At 48.9% G+C, this 13939-nt stretch overlaps 1 protein-coding gene across 1 annotated transcript in view; it reads left to right on the top strand.

Annotated features, from left to right (window-relative positions):
- The window catches only part of NOL9 (nucleolar protein 9), a 31763-nt gene extending 18776 nt beyond the window's left edge, over positions 1 to 12987 (top strand). The window contains exons 6-11 of the mRNA XM_025382263.1: positions 4426 to 4589; positions 5110 to 5407; positions 5791 to 5902; positions 9386 to 9563; positions 11826 to 11959; positions 12651 to 12987. Of these exons, the coding sequence (XP_025238048.1) occupies positions 4426 to 4589; positions 5110 to 5407; positions 5791 to 5902; positions 9386 to 9563; positions 11826 to 11959; positions 12651 to 12800 (1036 nt within the window). The 3' untranslated portion in view covers positions 12801 to 12987. The remainder of the gene's footprint in view (positions 1 to 4425; positions 4590 to 5109; positions 5408 to 5790; positions 5903 to 9385; positions 9564 to 11825; positions 11960 to 12650) is intronic.
- The last annotated feature ends 952 nt before the right edge of the window (positions 12988 to 13939 follow it).

The following is a 13939-nucleotide window of genomic DNA, read 5'->3' as shown; positions in this document are numbered from 1 at the left end:
TTTTTTTTTTTTTTTTTTTTTTTTTTTTTTTTTTTTTTGAGACGGAGTCTGGCTCTGTCGCCCAGGCTGGAGTGCTGTGGCCGGATCTCAGCTCACTGCAAGCTCCGCCTCCCGGGTTTACGCCATTCTCCTGCCTCAGCCTCCGGAGTAGCTGGGACTACAGGAGCCCGCCACCTCGCCCGGCTAGTTTTTTGTATTTTTTAGTAGAGACGGGGTTTCACCGTGTTAGCCAGGATGGTCTCGATCTCCCGACCTCGTGATCCGCCCGTCTCGGCCTCCCAAAGTGCTGGGATTACAAGCTTGAGCCACCGCGCCCGGCCTTTTTTTTTTTTTTTGAGACAGAGTCTCGCTTGTCGCCCAGGCTGGAGTGCAGTGGCGCTATCTTAGCTCACTGTAAGCTCCGCCTCCCGGGTTCACACCATTCTCCTGCCTCGACCCCCGAGTAGGTGGGACCACAGGTGCCTGCCACCACGCCTGGCTAATTTTTTGTTTTTTTGTTTTTTTTTTTTTGAGACGGAGTCTCGCTCTGTCGCCCAGGCTGGAGTGCAGTGGCCGGATCTCAGCTCACTGCAAGCTCCGCCTCCCGGGTTTACGCCATTCTCCTGCCTCAGCCTCCCGAGTAGCTGGGACTACAGGCGCCCGCCACCTCGCCCGGCTAGTTTTTTGTATTTTTTTAGTAGAGACGGGGTTTCACCGTGTTAGCCAGGATGGTCTCGATCTCCCGACCTCGTGATCCGCCCGTCTCGGCCTCCCAAAGTGCTGGGATTACAGGCTTGAGCCACCGCGCCCGGCCAATTTTTTGTATTTTTCTAGAAATGGGGTTTCACCGTGTTAGCCAGGATTGTCTTGATCTCCTGACCTTGTGATCCGCCCGCCTCGGCCTCCCAAAGTGCTGGGATTACAGGCGTGAGCCACCACGCCCAGCCAGTTTCAGGTCTTAATACTTAAGTCTTTATTCCATTTTGAGTTGATTTTTGTATATGATGTTTGATAAAGATATCTAGTAGTATCCTTCTTTTCCCTGTGAATAACCAGATTTCCTGGTCTTATTTATTGAAGACTATCCTTCCCCCTTGTTTTGTTATTAGCATCTTTGTCAGAAATAAATTGGCTGTAAATGCAGTGTTTATTTCCAGACTTTCTATGCTGTTCCATTGAGTGATATGTCTCTTTTTATGCCATTACCGTGCTTGGTTTCTGAGAGAGACAGGGTCTCACTGTCACCCAGGCTGGAGTGCGTTAGCACAGTCATAGCTCACTGCAGCCTCAAATTCCTGGAAACAGGTGATCTGCCTCGCCTCAGCTTCCGAAAGCACTGAGATTGCGGAGCCTCCACGCCTGATCCTGCCATGCTGTTTTACTTTAAAACGCCCGGCTAATTTTTTGCATTTTTAGTAGAGACGGGGTTTCACCGTGTTAGCCAGGATGGTCTCCTGACCTTGTGATCGACCCGCCTTAGCCTCCTGAAGTGCTGGGATTACAGGCATGAGTCACTGCACCCGGCCCACACCTGGCTAAGTTTTTAACAATTATTTTTAGAGGCAGTGTCTCACTTTGTAGCCCGGGCTGGACCATGCTCTTTTAATTATAACTGCTTTTGAAGTCAGAGAATGTGATACCTCCAACTTTTTTTTTTTTTTTGCTCTTGCTGCCCAGGCTGGAGTGCAGTAGCACGATCTCGGCTCACTGCAACCCATGCCTCCTAGGTTCAAGCGATTCTCCTGCCTCAGCCTCCCAAGTAGCTGGGATTACAGGCGTGCGCCACCACGCCTGGATAATTTTTTGTATTTTTAGTAGAGGCGGGGTTTCACCATGTTGGCCAGGCTGGTTTTGAACTCCTGACCTCAGGTGATCCACCTGCCTTGGTCTCCCAAAGTGCTAGAATTATAGGTGTAAGCCACCATGTCCAGCTGACCCTGTCTGTCTTTAAAAAAAAAAGAAAAAGAAAGAAAAACAAAAAAACTTGGCTCATTATTCTGAATACATTAATTTATGTGTACAATATTCCTATGTATAAGCAGCCGCTCTGTCCTGTCGGCCACCTCCTAGGACCCGTCTGTCTACTGAGCTCCTCTTACGTCCTAGGTCCTGACTGCACCCTTGGCCTGGGCCCTCCAGCTGTACTGACCCTAGCTACTCCATGGCTCCATCCTTTTTTGAGCACTGTCTTAACTTTCTGGCAAAACAGGAAGTTCTGGGGTCATCTTTCACTTTCTCTTCCATAGCCTTGGAATGAGCTATTTTTCCAGAGAGCCCTGGCTCCTTTTCATAGGGAGAGATTGAAACCAGAGTTTCAGTACTGTGTACGCGTGTTGCCTCTGGTGTGTCATTGTTTCTAGATCTCAGTGCACAAAGCTAGCATCTATGACATATTTAAACCCACACATACATATGTGTATGTGTATATATGCATATAGGTCTATACTTGTATAGATACCTTTTCTGTTTCATTAAAACCATGAGGCCAGCACAGTTCTTCATGCCTGTAATCCCAGCCTGTGGGAGGCTGAGGCAGGCGGATCACTTGAGGTCAGGAGTTTGAGACCAACTTGGCCAACATAGCAAAACCTCATCTCTACTAAAAAATCCAAAAATTAGCCAGGTGTGGTGGCGAGTGCCTGTAATCCCAGCTACTTGGGAGGCTGAGGCAGGAGAATCACTTGAACTCGGGAGGTGGAGGTTGCAGTGAGCTGAGATTGCGCCACTGCACTCCAGCCTGGGTGACACAGTGAGACTCCATCTCAAAAAAATAAAAGGAAAAAAAAAGAAAGCAAGCCATGAGTTTCTGACTTACCCGATTCCGGCCCAACATCCCAGGGATCACTCATTAGCCTTCCTTCCTTTCATATTTGTAAGTTATTCTCTGGTGTTAAGAAACCTGGCTATGATTATTTATAATTTATTTGCATATTTGCTTAGTCTTCTCTCAACTATGCAGGCCACTCCCTCTGCTACTGGCCACCCCACATCCCTCCCCTTACTGGCCCCAACCTTGAAGGGAGCCTCGCTGGCTGAATTCCTAGCTCCCATCAGAGTGGCCACTCTGATGGTTGAGTCTCTGTCACAGATGGCCTTGCTGCAATCACACTGACCCAGGCCATCTCCCTGCTGACCCTGTCGCACACAGTCCTGCTCACTGGCCTCTGACTGTGCTGGCCCTGCCCTCATTGAACTGCTCAGCTCCCTGTCCCTGGCCAGAGGAGATACGTCATGATTAGGAGTGTGAACACAGGAGCCAGGCCCCTGGGTTTAAGCCAGCTTGCTGTTTACTGACTGGCCGACCTTGTTCAGGTTCATCTCTTTCCCAATTTCCTCATCTGTAAAAATGAGGATACTACCACCTGCCACAGGGTTATGAAAATTAGAGGCTTGGCCGGGCGCGGTGGCTCAAGCCTGTAATCCCAGCACTTTGGGAGGCTGAGACGGGTGGATCACGAGGTCAGGAGATCGAGACCATCCTGGCTAACCCGGTGAAACCCCGTCTCTACTAAAAAATACAAAAAACTAGCCGGGCGAGGTGGCGGCGCCTGTAGTCTCAGCTACTTGGGAGGCTGAGGCAGGAGAATGGCGGGAACCCGGGAGGCGGAGCTTGCAGTGAGCTGAGATCCGGCCACTGCACTCCAGTCTGGGTGACAGAGCGAGACTCCGTCTCAAAAAAAAAAAAAGAAAAAAAAAGAAAATTAGAGGCTCTTGGCTGGGCACAGCGGCTCATGCCAATAATCCCAGCACTTTGGGAGGCTGAGGTAGGTGGATCACCTGAGGTCAGGAGTTCAAGACCAGCCTGACCAACATGGAGAAACCCCGTCTCTACTAAAAATACAAAATTAGCCGGGCGTGGTGGCACATGCCTGCAATTCCAGCTATGCGGGAGGCTGAGGCAGGAGAATTGCTTGAACCCGGTACGTGGAGGTTGCAGTGAGCCAAGGTCGCACCATTGCACTCCAGCCTGGGCAACAAGAGTGAAACTCTGTCTAAAAAAAAAAAAGAAAAAGAAAAAATTAGAGACTCTATGTGAAGGGCCTAGAACAGAGTCATTGCTGTATTCCTATAAGACACACATGCCTATTCATTGCCCTTTCATTGGGATAGAAGCCCTGCGAGGGTGGGGATGTTTGTCTGTTTTGTTTACAGATATGTCCCAAATCACTGGAACAAGCCCAGCAGTTAGCAGATTTGTGTGTTTGCTGAATGAATATAATTGGCATTAGCTGTTTATGTGAAAGTGAGCATGTCTTTGTGTTAAGTTGAAAGCTTAGATTTCCAAAAAATGGAATTAGAGTATTCCTGTAGGTACGATGGTCTCAGATTTCCTAAGGTTCTTTGTCAGTGGTAACAGCTGAAACAAAACCCCTCACCACCTTTTAAGTAGCCAGGATTGAACACTCATCTTACCTTACTCATCTGATTACTCATCTTTCTCTTCTTAGGACCACCTTTCACTCACCTGAGGACACCACAGAAGATGGTATATTATGGGAAACCTTCTTGTAAAAACAACTACGAGAATTATATTGACATAATAAAATATGTGTTCAGCGCTTACAAGAGAGAGTCCCCTCTCATCGTCAACACTATGGGATGGGTTTCAGGTAAGCCTGCACGCACACATCTGCAAGGGAAGGACAGGCAGTGTGAGTACTCCTAGCTTTCAGACAGCCACATTAAAGCCCAGTGTTTTGTTTTTTGTTTTTAATTGAGGCAGGGTCTCACTCTGTCGTCCAGGCTGGAGTGCAATGGCGTGATCTTGGCTCACTGCATCCTCTGCCTCCCGGGCTCAAACAATCCTCCCACCTCAGCCTCTGGAGTAGTTGGGACCACAGGCGTGTGCTACTCTGCCCAGCTAATTTTTGTAGTTTTAGTAGAGATGGGGTTTTGCCATGTTGGCCATTCTGGTCTTGAACTTCTGGCCTCAAGTGATCCGCCCACCTTGGCCTGCCAAGGCGTGCTGGGATTACAAACACGAGTCACAGCGCCCAGCCGAAGTCCAACTTATTGATGGTTTCTTTGTCTTAGAACAAATGCACCCATTTGTCTTAGGAGCGTGTCACTGTTCTTGAGCGTGTCACTGTTCTCGAGTGCATCAGCTGTGCTAATGTCTCTTCCCCACAGACCAGGGGCTCCTGCTTCTCATTGATCTGATCCGATTGCTGTCTCCCAGCCACGTGGTTCAGTTCCGCTGTGACCACAGTAAATATATGCCAGACCTTACCCCGCAGTATGTAGATGACATGGATGGCTTGTACACAAAAAGCAAGACCAAGATGAGAAATCGACGTTTCAGACTTGCAGCATTTGCAGATGCTTTGGAATTTGCTGATGAAGAAAAAGAGAGTCCAGTTGAGTTCACTGGACATAAACTGATAGGTGTTTATACAGACTTTACATACAGAATAACTCCAAGAAATAGGTAACTAACCCTCATTTGGCTGAAGAACTAACGTTTCCTTCTGTCGAAAAAGGCCTGCCATTCTCAATTCCTCTAAAGGCCTGAGTCCTCTAAAATCTTCAGTTCTCTATCACAGCTGTGCATTTACAAAGAAGAACCAGTTGTTTTCTGAACTGTTACGTTTCCAGGGAAATACCCAGAAGTGGCCCCTAACTCTGGCCGCCAGCAACTTGGACTTAAAGGAGAGTCTTTACGCGTCCTGTTTTTCCAGTCGGGGTCTGTCAAGAGGGGGCAGTGTTGGAAAGCCCAGTACTCTGTGAAAATGTGACCTCTGTGATGACAGGTGTGAGAGGTGGCCGTGGAGGGTTAAATGTCTACTTACCTTGTTGTAATTTGCCTTTCAGAGAGTCACATAACAAAATTCTTCGAGATCTGACCATCTTGAGTTACCTTAGCCAGCTGCAGCCCCCGATGCCCAAACCACTTTCTCCTTTACATAGCCTGACACCCTATCAGGTAATCTGAACTTACGGGAGAAATTGTCTTCATTTTGTTACACACTTGTGTGGTTTTCTGTGTGCTGGGCACTCTTCTAAGCACTTCATAACTTCTCGCTCATTTAATCCTCAGAACATCCCAGTGTCATAGGTTCTGTTGTTATTCCCATTTTATAGATGGGGAAACTGAGGTGTAGAGAGGCTGAGGGACTCAGCAATAGGGGCCGGGCTGGCATGCAGGCCCAGGTAGTTCAGCTCTGGTGACCGCTCTTAGCCATGGTTCTGTCCTGAGGTTGAGTGTGGCTCTGTGCTGGGTTTGAATGTCCCGCCTGGTTGCAGGGGCTGCTCCAGCACTTCCACTTTTCAGCTGTAGAACAGGGGTGCTACTGGGCCTCAGAGAGTGATCGTGTGGATTCAGGGAGTGTTCACAGTGGAACCTGGCACCCAGAGAGCACTCTTAAAGTACTTCACATTAGCTGGGTGCGGTGGCTCACGCCTGTAATCCCAGCACTTTGGGAGGCTGAGGTGGGCGGATCACGAGGTCACGAGATCAAGGCCATCCTGGCTAACACAGTGAAACCCCATCTCTACTAAAAGATAGAAAAAACTAGCCGGGCGAGGTGGCAGGTGCCTGTGGTCCCAGCTATTTGGGAGGCTGAGGCAGGAGAATGGTGTAAACTCGGGAGGCGGAGCTTGCAGTGAGGTGAGATCCGGCCGCTGTACTCCAGCCTGGGCGACAGAGCGAGACTCTGTCTCAAAAAAAAAAAATACAAAAAATTGGGGAACACGGTGGCTCACGCCTGTAATCCTAGCACTTTGGGAGGCCGAGGCAGGCAAATCATGAGGTCAGGAGATCGAGATTATCCTAGCTAACACAGTGAAACCCCGTCTCCACTAAAAGTACAACAGATTAGCTGGGCGTGGTGGCTCATGCCTGTAGTCCCAGCTACTTGGGAGGCTGAGGCAGGAGAATGGCGTGAACCCAAGGGGCAGAGCTTGCAGTGAGCCGAGATTGTGCCACTGCACTCCAGCCTGGGCAACAGTGCAAGACTCCGTGTTTAAAAAAAAAAAAAATTAGCCAGGCGTGGTGGCACGTACCTGTAGTCCCAGCTACTCGGGAGGTTGAGGCAGGAGGATCGCTCGAACCCGGGAGGCGGAGGTTGCAGTGATCCGAGATCACGACACTGCACTCCAGCCTGGGCGACAGAGCGAAATGCCGACTCCAAAAAAAAAAAAGTACTTCACATTACTGTCGTCAAAAGTAGATTTCCACCACCAACGTATTTGCAACTTGGAATCCAGGCTGCTAATAATTGTTTTGGGAGGAAAGCATGATAGTGTTAGGATTCAGGATGATGAAAAAGCAAAACTAGCGGCAGGTGGCACTTCTGAAATGCTTACTGTGTGCAGTACTCTGTTCTAAGCCTGTGTAACTCCACTACCTACCATGGTCCTGTTATCCCCATTTTACAGATGGTAAAACCAAGGCCAGGGACTGGGAGTCAGCTTGCCCAAAATGGTGCAGTCAAAGTTTAGGCTAGGATTGAAGTTGCAGGACGCCCGACTCTGAGCCCGGGTCTGCTGTGCCACACAGCCTGTCCAGTTTTGAGTGCTTGCTCCATGCCAGGCACTCTGCCAAGCATTTAGGGGCTCAGTGACTTCGTGGCCACCCTGTGAGAGAAAGGCTAAGACATGCTTCATTTATAGCTTTGAGCATTGGGAGCTGTCAGGTGGAAGCACTTGCCCAGGCTGGAGTGCAGTGGCGCAATCTCTGCTCATTGCAACCTCCACCTCCCAGGTTCAAGTGATTCTCCTGCCTCAACCTCCTGAGTAGCTGGGATTACAGGCGCCCGCCACCACACCCGGCTAATTTTGTATTTTTAGTAGAGACAGGGTTTCACCGTGTTGGTCAGGCTGATCTTGAGCTCCTGACCTCGTGATCTGCCCATGTCGGCCTCCCAGAGTGCTGGGATTACAGGCGTGAGCCACTGCACCTGGCTGAAGTGGCAGACCTGGGCAGCAAGGATATGTTTCTTGGACCTGATGGTGGCATGGGCTCCAGGCCTCTGAGTCATCTCCCCTGGAGAGTCTTTGCTAATGGGGTTTTAGTTTATGGGTCATTTATTCACCTGGAGATGCTCTGTAACTGAACGTGAAATTTATCTGCCAATACTTTAATCTGTCTTGTATTACTTCACATTTATTTATTTATTTTTTTGAGATGGAATTTTGCTCTTGTTGCCCACGCCAGAGTGCAATGCCGCGTGCTCGGCTCACTGCAACCCCCGCCTCCCGGGTTCAAGTGATTCTTCTGCCTCAGCCTCCCAAGTATCTGGGATTACAGGCACACACCACCGTGCCCAGCTAATCTTCTGTATTTTTAGTAGAAACAGGGTTTCACCATGTTAGTTAGCCAGGCTGGTCTCCATCTCCTGACCTCAGATGATCCACCTGCCTCAGCCTCCCAAAGTGCTGGGATTATAGGCATGATCCACCGCACCCGGCCCACATTTATTTTTTAAATTCAAGGTTTTTTTTGTTTTTTTTTTTTTTGAGACAGTCTCTGTCACCCAGGCTGGGGTGTAGTGGCACAATCTTGACTCACTGCAACCTCCGCTGCGTGGGTTCAAGTGATTCTCAATTCTAGTGCCTCAGCCTCCCAAGTAGCTGAGACTAAAGGCACGCACCACCACACCTGGCTAAATTTTTGTATTTTATTTATTTATTTATTTTTATTTTTATTTATTTATTTTTTTTGAGATGGAGTCTTGGTCTGTCATTCAAACCGGAGTGCAGTGGCACAATCTCAGCTCACTGCAACCTCCGCCTCTCGGGTTTAAGTGATTCTTGTGCCTCAGCCTCCCGAGTAGCTGGAACTACAGGCACGCACCACCATCCCTGGCTAATTTTTTTATTTTTAGTAGAGACAGGGTTTTGCCATGTTGGCCAGGCTGGTCTCAAACTCCTGACCTCAAGTGATCAACCCACCTTGGCCTCTCAGAGGGTTGGGATTACTGGCATGAGCCACTGCACCCGGCCTAAAGAATTTTTTATTTTATTTATTTTTTATTTATTAATTTGTTTTTGAGACAGAGTCTTTCTCTGTTGCCCAGGCTGGAGTGCAGTGGCGCGATCTCCGCTCACTGCAACCTCCACCTCCCAGGTTCAAGCGATTCTCCTGCCTCAACCTCCTGAGTAGCTGGGATTACAGGCGCCCACCACCATGCCCAGCTAATTTTGTATTTTTAGTAGAGACCGGGTTTCACCATGTTGGTCAGGCTGGTCTTGAACTCCTGACCTCGTGATCTGCCCACGTCGGCCTCCCAAAGTGCTGGGATTACAGGCGTGAGCCACTGCACCTGGCTGTTTTTATTCTTTAAAGATACTTTTGGGTAGGCACTTTGGCAGACCTATCTTTAGATAGCTGGTTAATCTAGTTGTAAAAATTAAGTGGTTTTTCAAAGTAGCAATGAATAGAGTGAGATGCAAATTCATTTTCCAGGTCCCTTTCAATGCAGTCGCGCTCCGAATTACCCACTCTGATGTCGCCCCTACCCATATACTATATGCTGTGAACGCCAGCTGGGTTGGTCTTTGCAAGATCCAGGATGACGTCAGAGGATACACGAATGGGCCCATCCTGCTTGCCCAGACTCCAATCTGTGACTGCTTGGGCTTTGGTGAGTCTGAGAGTAAAACATATCCATAAACCTACTGAAGAGGATCTACTGCTTTAACTGTAGATGACTGGTTAAAGTCCTTGTAGCTGTGTCTAAGCTACAGAGGTCAGAGAACCCCCACTCATCTATATAGCATGCCTTAGGGGCTGGAGGCCAGGAAGGAAGCAGCTATTTCTCTGCTTTGTCTACCAGCTCCTATAAATGTAGACTTACCAAGGGCCTGGGCTTGGCCCTCTTCTTGCTCGACACTTCTCCCCTGTCTCAGTCACTGCTGGGTTCTAAATCCATCTTTAGGCATTCCCTTTCTGCAGTGTCCTCCAACACAGCTGTTCATCTGCGTTCCAAACCCACCTTGCCAGTGTACATCTCCACTTGAGTGTCTGACTCGCATGTAGACCTGGGACCCTCAGGACCCTCTTGCTCGCACCCTCTCCTCCTTGCCCCAGGCTTGTTCTTGGTCCATTGGAAGATTCACTCTGACATCCAGGTCAGACCCTGGCCCCTCCTTGGCATCCCCTAGCCTTCGTTTGCTACTTTCAGCCCATTAGACGGTCTGTTGGCTTCTGTCTTCAAAATATGTCAGCTTCCTCCACCTCTTCTCAGCATGTTAGTCAGCCACCGCCATCTGCTGAAAAGTTTCTTAACTGAACTCTCCACTTCCTCTCTTAAAATTTATCCCCATAGCCAGGNAAAGTTTCTTAACTGAACTCTCCACTTCCTCTCTTAAAATTTATCCCCATAGCCAGGAATGACCTGAACCCAGGCGCGGTTGTGCCACAGCCTGGCACTTCCCATCACTGAGATCCAAGGTCTGGACCAGGGCTCGAAGTGCCCAGCGGGATTGGGTCCCCCACCTCCTTGACCTGCCTTGGTTTCTTGAGGTCAATAAACATGGAGTTTTGGAAGGGTGCTGGAGCTAAGTAATCCCAAATTAGCGAAGTCCTTAAATGCACATTTCAGATTTGGACAACACTGTATTTCTCAAAAGCATTTTCACAGAAATTGTGTCATTTAGTACAGACCATAAAGGAGGAACAGTGATGGGGAAAGATCAGGTTGTCTTCTGTATGTTCCTTAGTGGTGGATTTTCCCCCTGGCCTGTACTCACCAACAATCTAGGACTTTTGTTTGTTTGTTTGAGACGGAGTCTTGCTCTGTTGCCCATGCTGGAGTGCAATGGTGTGATCTCCACTCACTGCAACCTCCGTCTCCCAGGTTCAAATGATTCTTCTGTCTCAGCCTCCTGAGTAGCTTGGATTACAGACATGCGCCACCCCGCCCAGCTAATTTTGTATTTTTAGTAGAGATGGGATTTCACCATGTTGGTCAGCCTGGTCTTGAGCTCCTGACCTTGTGATCCGCCCACCTTGGCCTCCCAAAGTGCTGGGATTACAGACGTGAGCCACTGCGCACAGGCTGTTTTTTGTTTTTTGTTTGTTTTTTTTTTTTTTTTGAGACAAAGTCTCTCTCTGTCTATTTGGACTCACTGCAATCTCTGCCTCCTGGGTTCAAGTGATTCTTGTGTCTCAGACTCCTGAGTAGCTGGGAATTACAGGTGCGCGCCACCATGCCCAGCTGATATTTGAAATTTTAGTAGAGACAGGGTTTCACCATGTTGGCGAGGCTGGTCGCAAACTCCTGACCTCATTCGATCCACCTGCCTCAGCCTCCACAGTGCTGGGATTACAGGCGTAGCCACCGCAGCTGGCCCAATCTAGGACTTTTGCATGTAGACCATTTTGGTTCCTCATGGCTGAACACAGGGAAGATACAAACTGTCCCAATTTTCAAGGACTCTGTCTCTTGACTCTTTGTATTTTCTTTTTTTTTCTTTTTTTTTTTTTTTTGAGACAATCTCGCTCTGTCACCCAGGCTGGAGTTCAGTGGCGCCATCTCGGCTCACTGCAAGCTCCGCCTCCTGTGTTCAAGCTATTCTCCTGTCTCAACCTCCCGAGTATCTGGGACTACAGGTGCCCGCCACCACGCCTGGCTAATTTTTTGTATTTTTAGTAGAGATGGGGTTTCACCGTCTTGCCCAAGCTGGTCTCGAACTCCTGATCTCAGGCAGTCCACCCTCTTCGGCCTCCCAGAGTGCTGTGATTACAGGCGTGAGCTACTACACCCGGCCAGCTCTTTGTATTTTCAAAACAAAACAGAGTTGAAATCAAGACTTATGTTCAAAACCATTCTGCAGTTTCTAAAGGTGGAGAGGTTTGATGTTTTCCAAAAGGGTGATTTTTGTGTTGTGCGCATGTCTTGAAGGCATCTGTAGAGGCATTGACATGGAGAAGCGGCTGTACCACATCCTCACCCCTGTGCCCCCGGAAGAGCTAAGGACCGTGAATTGTCTGCTCGTTGGAGCTATTGCCATTCCACATTGTGTCCTTAAGTGCCAGGTGAGCCTTACCCCAGGCACAGCCCTGGAAGGAGCCTACTCAGGTCCACAGGAAGTGAGGAGCTGAAGTAGGGTCAGGGGTCATGGGAATGGGTGATCTGGGAAACCTATACTTTGTTGTAGGTCCTGAGTGAGCCAAGACGGTGTCAGGGCCGCCTCCAGGGCCTGAGACCATGAATCACTGTCACTCATGGTGTCAGTGTCGCGATCTGGGCTCACTGCAACCTGTGGTGGAGCCTTTACATAGGAGTAGGTTGTGTTGGAGCAAGCAGGGGTCCTCTCAGGTTTGCCCTCCTGAGGACAGTCTTCAGAGGCATCACGGGACCAGGCCAGAGCTTCTGTGTGCCCCAGAGCCAGCCACAGGGGCTGCGAGTGGGCTCTGGGTACAGGGGATGTTCCCACCATTCTCATCCTCCCGTGTCCCTCTTTTGAAAGGGACGTGCACTGCACCCCCACTCAGCCTCACGCTGTTTGCTGTGTTGATGGAATGGGACAGAAGGGAGGCCCTGGCACGTTTGTTACCGAGCCAGTTGATTAAAGGGGGCTCTGAAGGAAGGGATCAAATGCCTTAAAAGTGAAAAGTCCCCACCCAGACTGTCAGGACACTACCTTCAGGTGGGAGAGAGCGCTGTAAACCCCTCTGGCCTGGACCTGGAGTGTTTCCATGAATTCTCTTTGTGTTTCCATTTCAGCGTGGGATCGAAGGGACCGTACCTTACGTCACAACGGATTACAATTTTAAAATTCCTGGAGCATCAGAGAAAATTGGAGCAAGAGAACCTGAGGAGGCACATAAAGAGAAACCATACCGAAGACCTAAGTTCTGTCGAAAAATGAAGTGATGCTCGCATTTTTAACAAGGGAAGAAACTTTCCTACCTGAAAGCTTTGTCTCAAGCCTGACCACGAGAGACATGATGGAGTTTCATGGCCATGAATGGTGCCCTTATCAGCAACACTGTTTTCTGTGTAATTCATGAATGTCGTATAGTAGTCTTAAGTTTCTCTTTTAAAGCTGCATGAGCTAGAATTTGCTCTAGTCTTCTGTGTGGTACTCATACTTGCTGTCTGCTGTGCTTTCCAGAGGGAGTAAAACAGCAGAGAACAGTTTGTGTGCCATTAAAACAGAGATTCCTCAGAAAGTTCTTCAAGGACTTGGCTATTAGAATCAGGATAAAAATACGGAAACTGGGGCCATTACAACGTACTGAGAAGGAAGGAAGAAGGCCAACCTGCAGGATCTCAAGCATAATGAATACAAGGGCTCACCACAGCGTTGCCTGAGCCATGTGCAGACCTGGGGGCCAGCGACCGTCTGCTTCCTTGGAACCAGTGTGGATGGTTATAGCCCATCCATTTGGTGCAGTTGTACTTGGTCTGTTACATTCAATCAAGGTTTAATAGATAGGGCCGGGCGTGGTAGCTCATGCACACCTGTAATCCTAGCACTTTGGGAGGCTGAGGCTGGAGGATTGCTTGAGCCTCTGAGTTCCAGGCTGGAGTACACGAACTACTCCAGCCTGAGCGACAGAGTAAGACCTTATCTTTTTTAAAAAAGAAAACAAAAACTTAAACGGGTTCGATAGATATAAATTTGGACCCAACGCCCTTCTTTTTTTTTTAATCCTGAGGTTTTATGCCGAGGAAATTGCTTTCAAATCTGGAAAACCTCGGGGCCAGGCACGGTGGCTCACGCCTGTAATCCCAGCACTTTGGGAGGCCAAGGCAGGAGGATCACAGGGTCAGGAGATCAAGACCATCCTGGCTAACACGGTGAAACCCCGTCTCTACTAAAAATAGAAAAAACTAGCCGGGCGTGGTGGTGGGCACCTGTAGTCCCAGCTACTCGGGAGGCTGAGGCAGGAGAATGGCGTGAACCCGGGAGGCAGAGTTGCAGTGAGCCAAGATCGTGCTACCACACTCCAGCCTGGGAGACAGAGCGAGACTCCTTCTCAAAAAAAAAAAAAAAAAAAAAAAAAAAA

Source organism: Theropithecus gelada, chromosome 1 (assembly GCF_003255815.1).
Source record: "Theropithecus gelada isolate Dixy chromosome 1, Tgel_1.0, whole genome shotgun sequence".
NCBI classification, from domain to species: Eukaryota; Metazoa; Chordata; class Mammalia; order Primates; family Cercopithecidae; genus Theropithecus; species Theropithecus gelada.
This window is presented reverse-complemented; position numbering and strand designations above follow the sequence as displayed.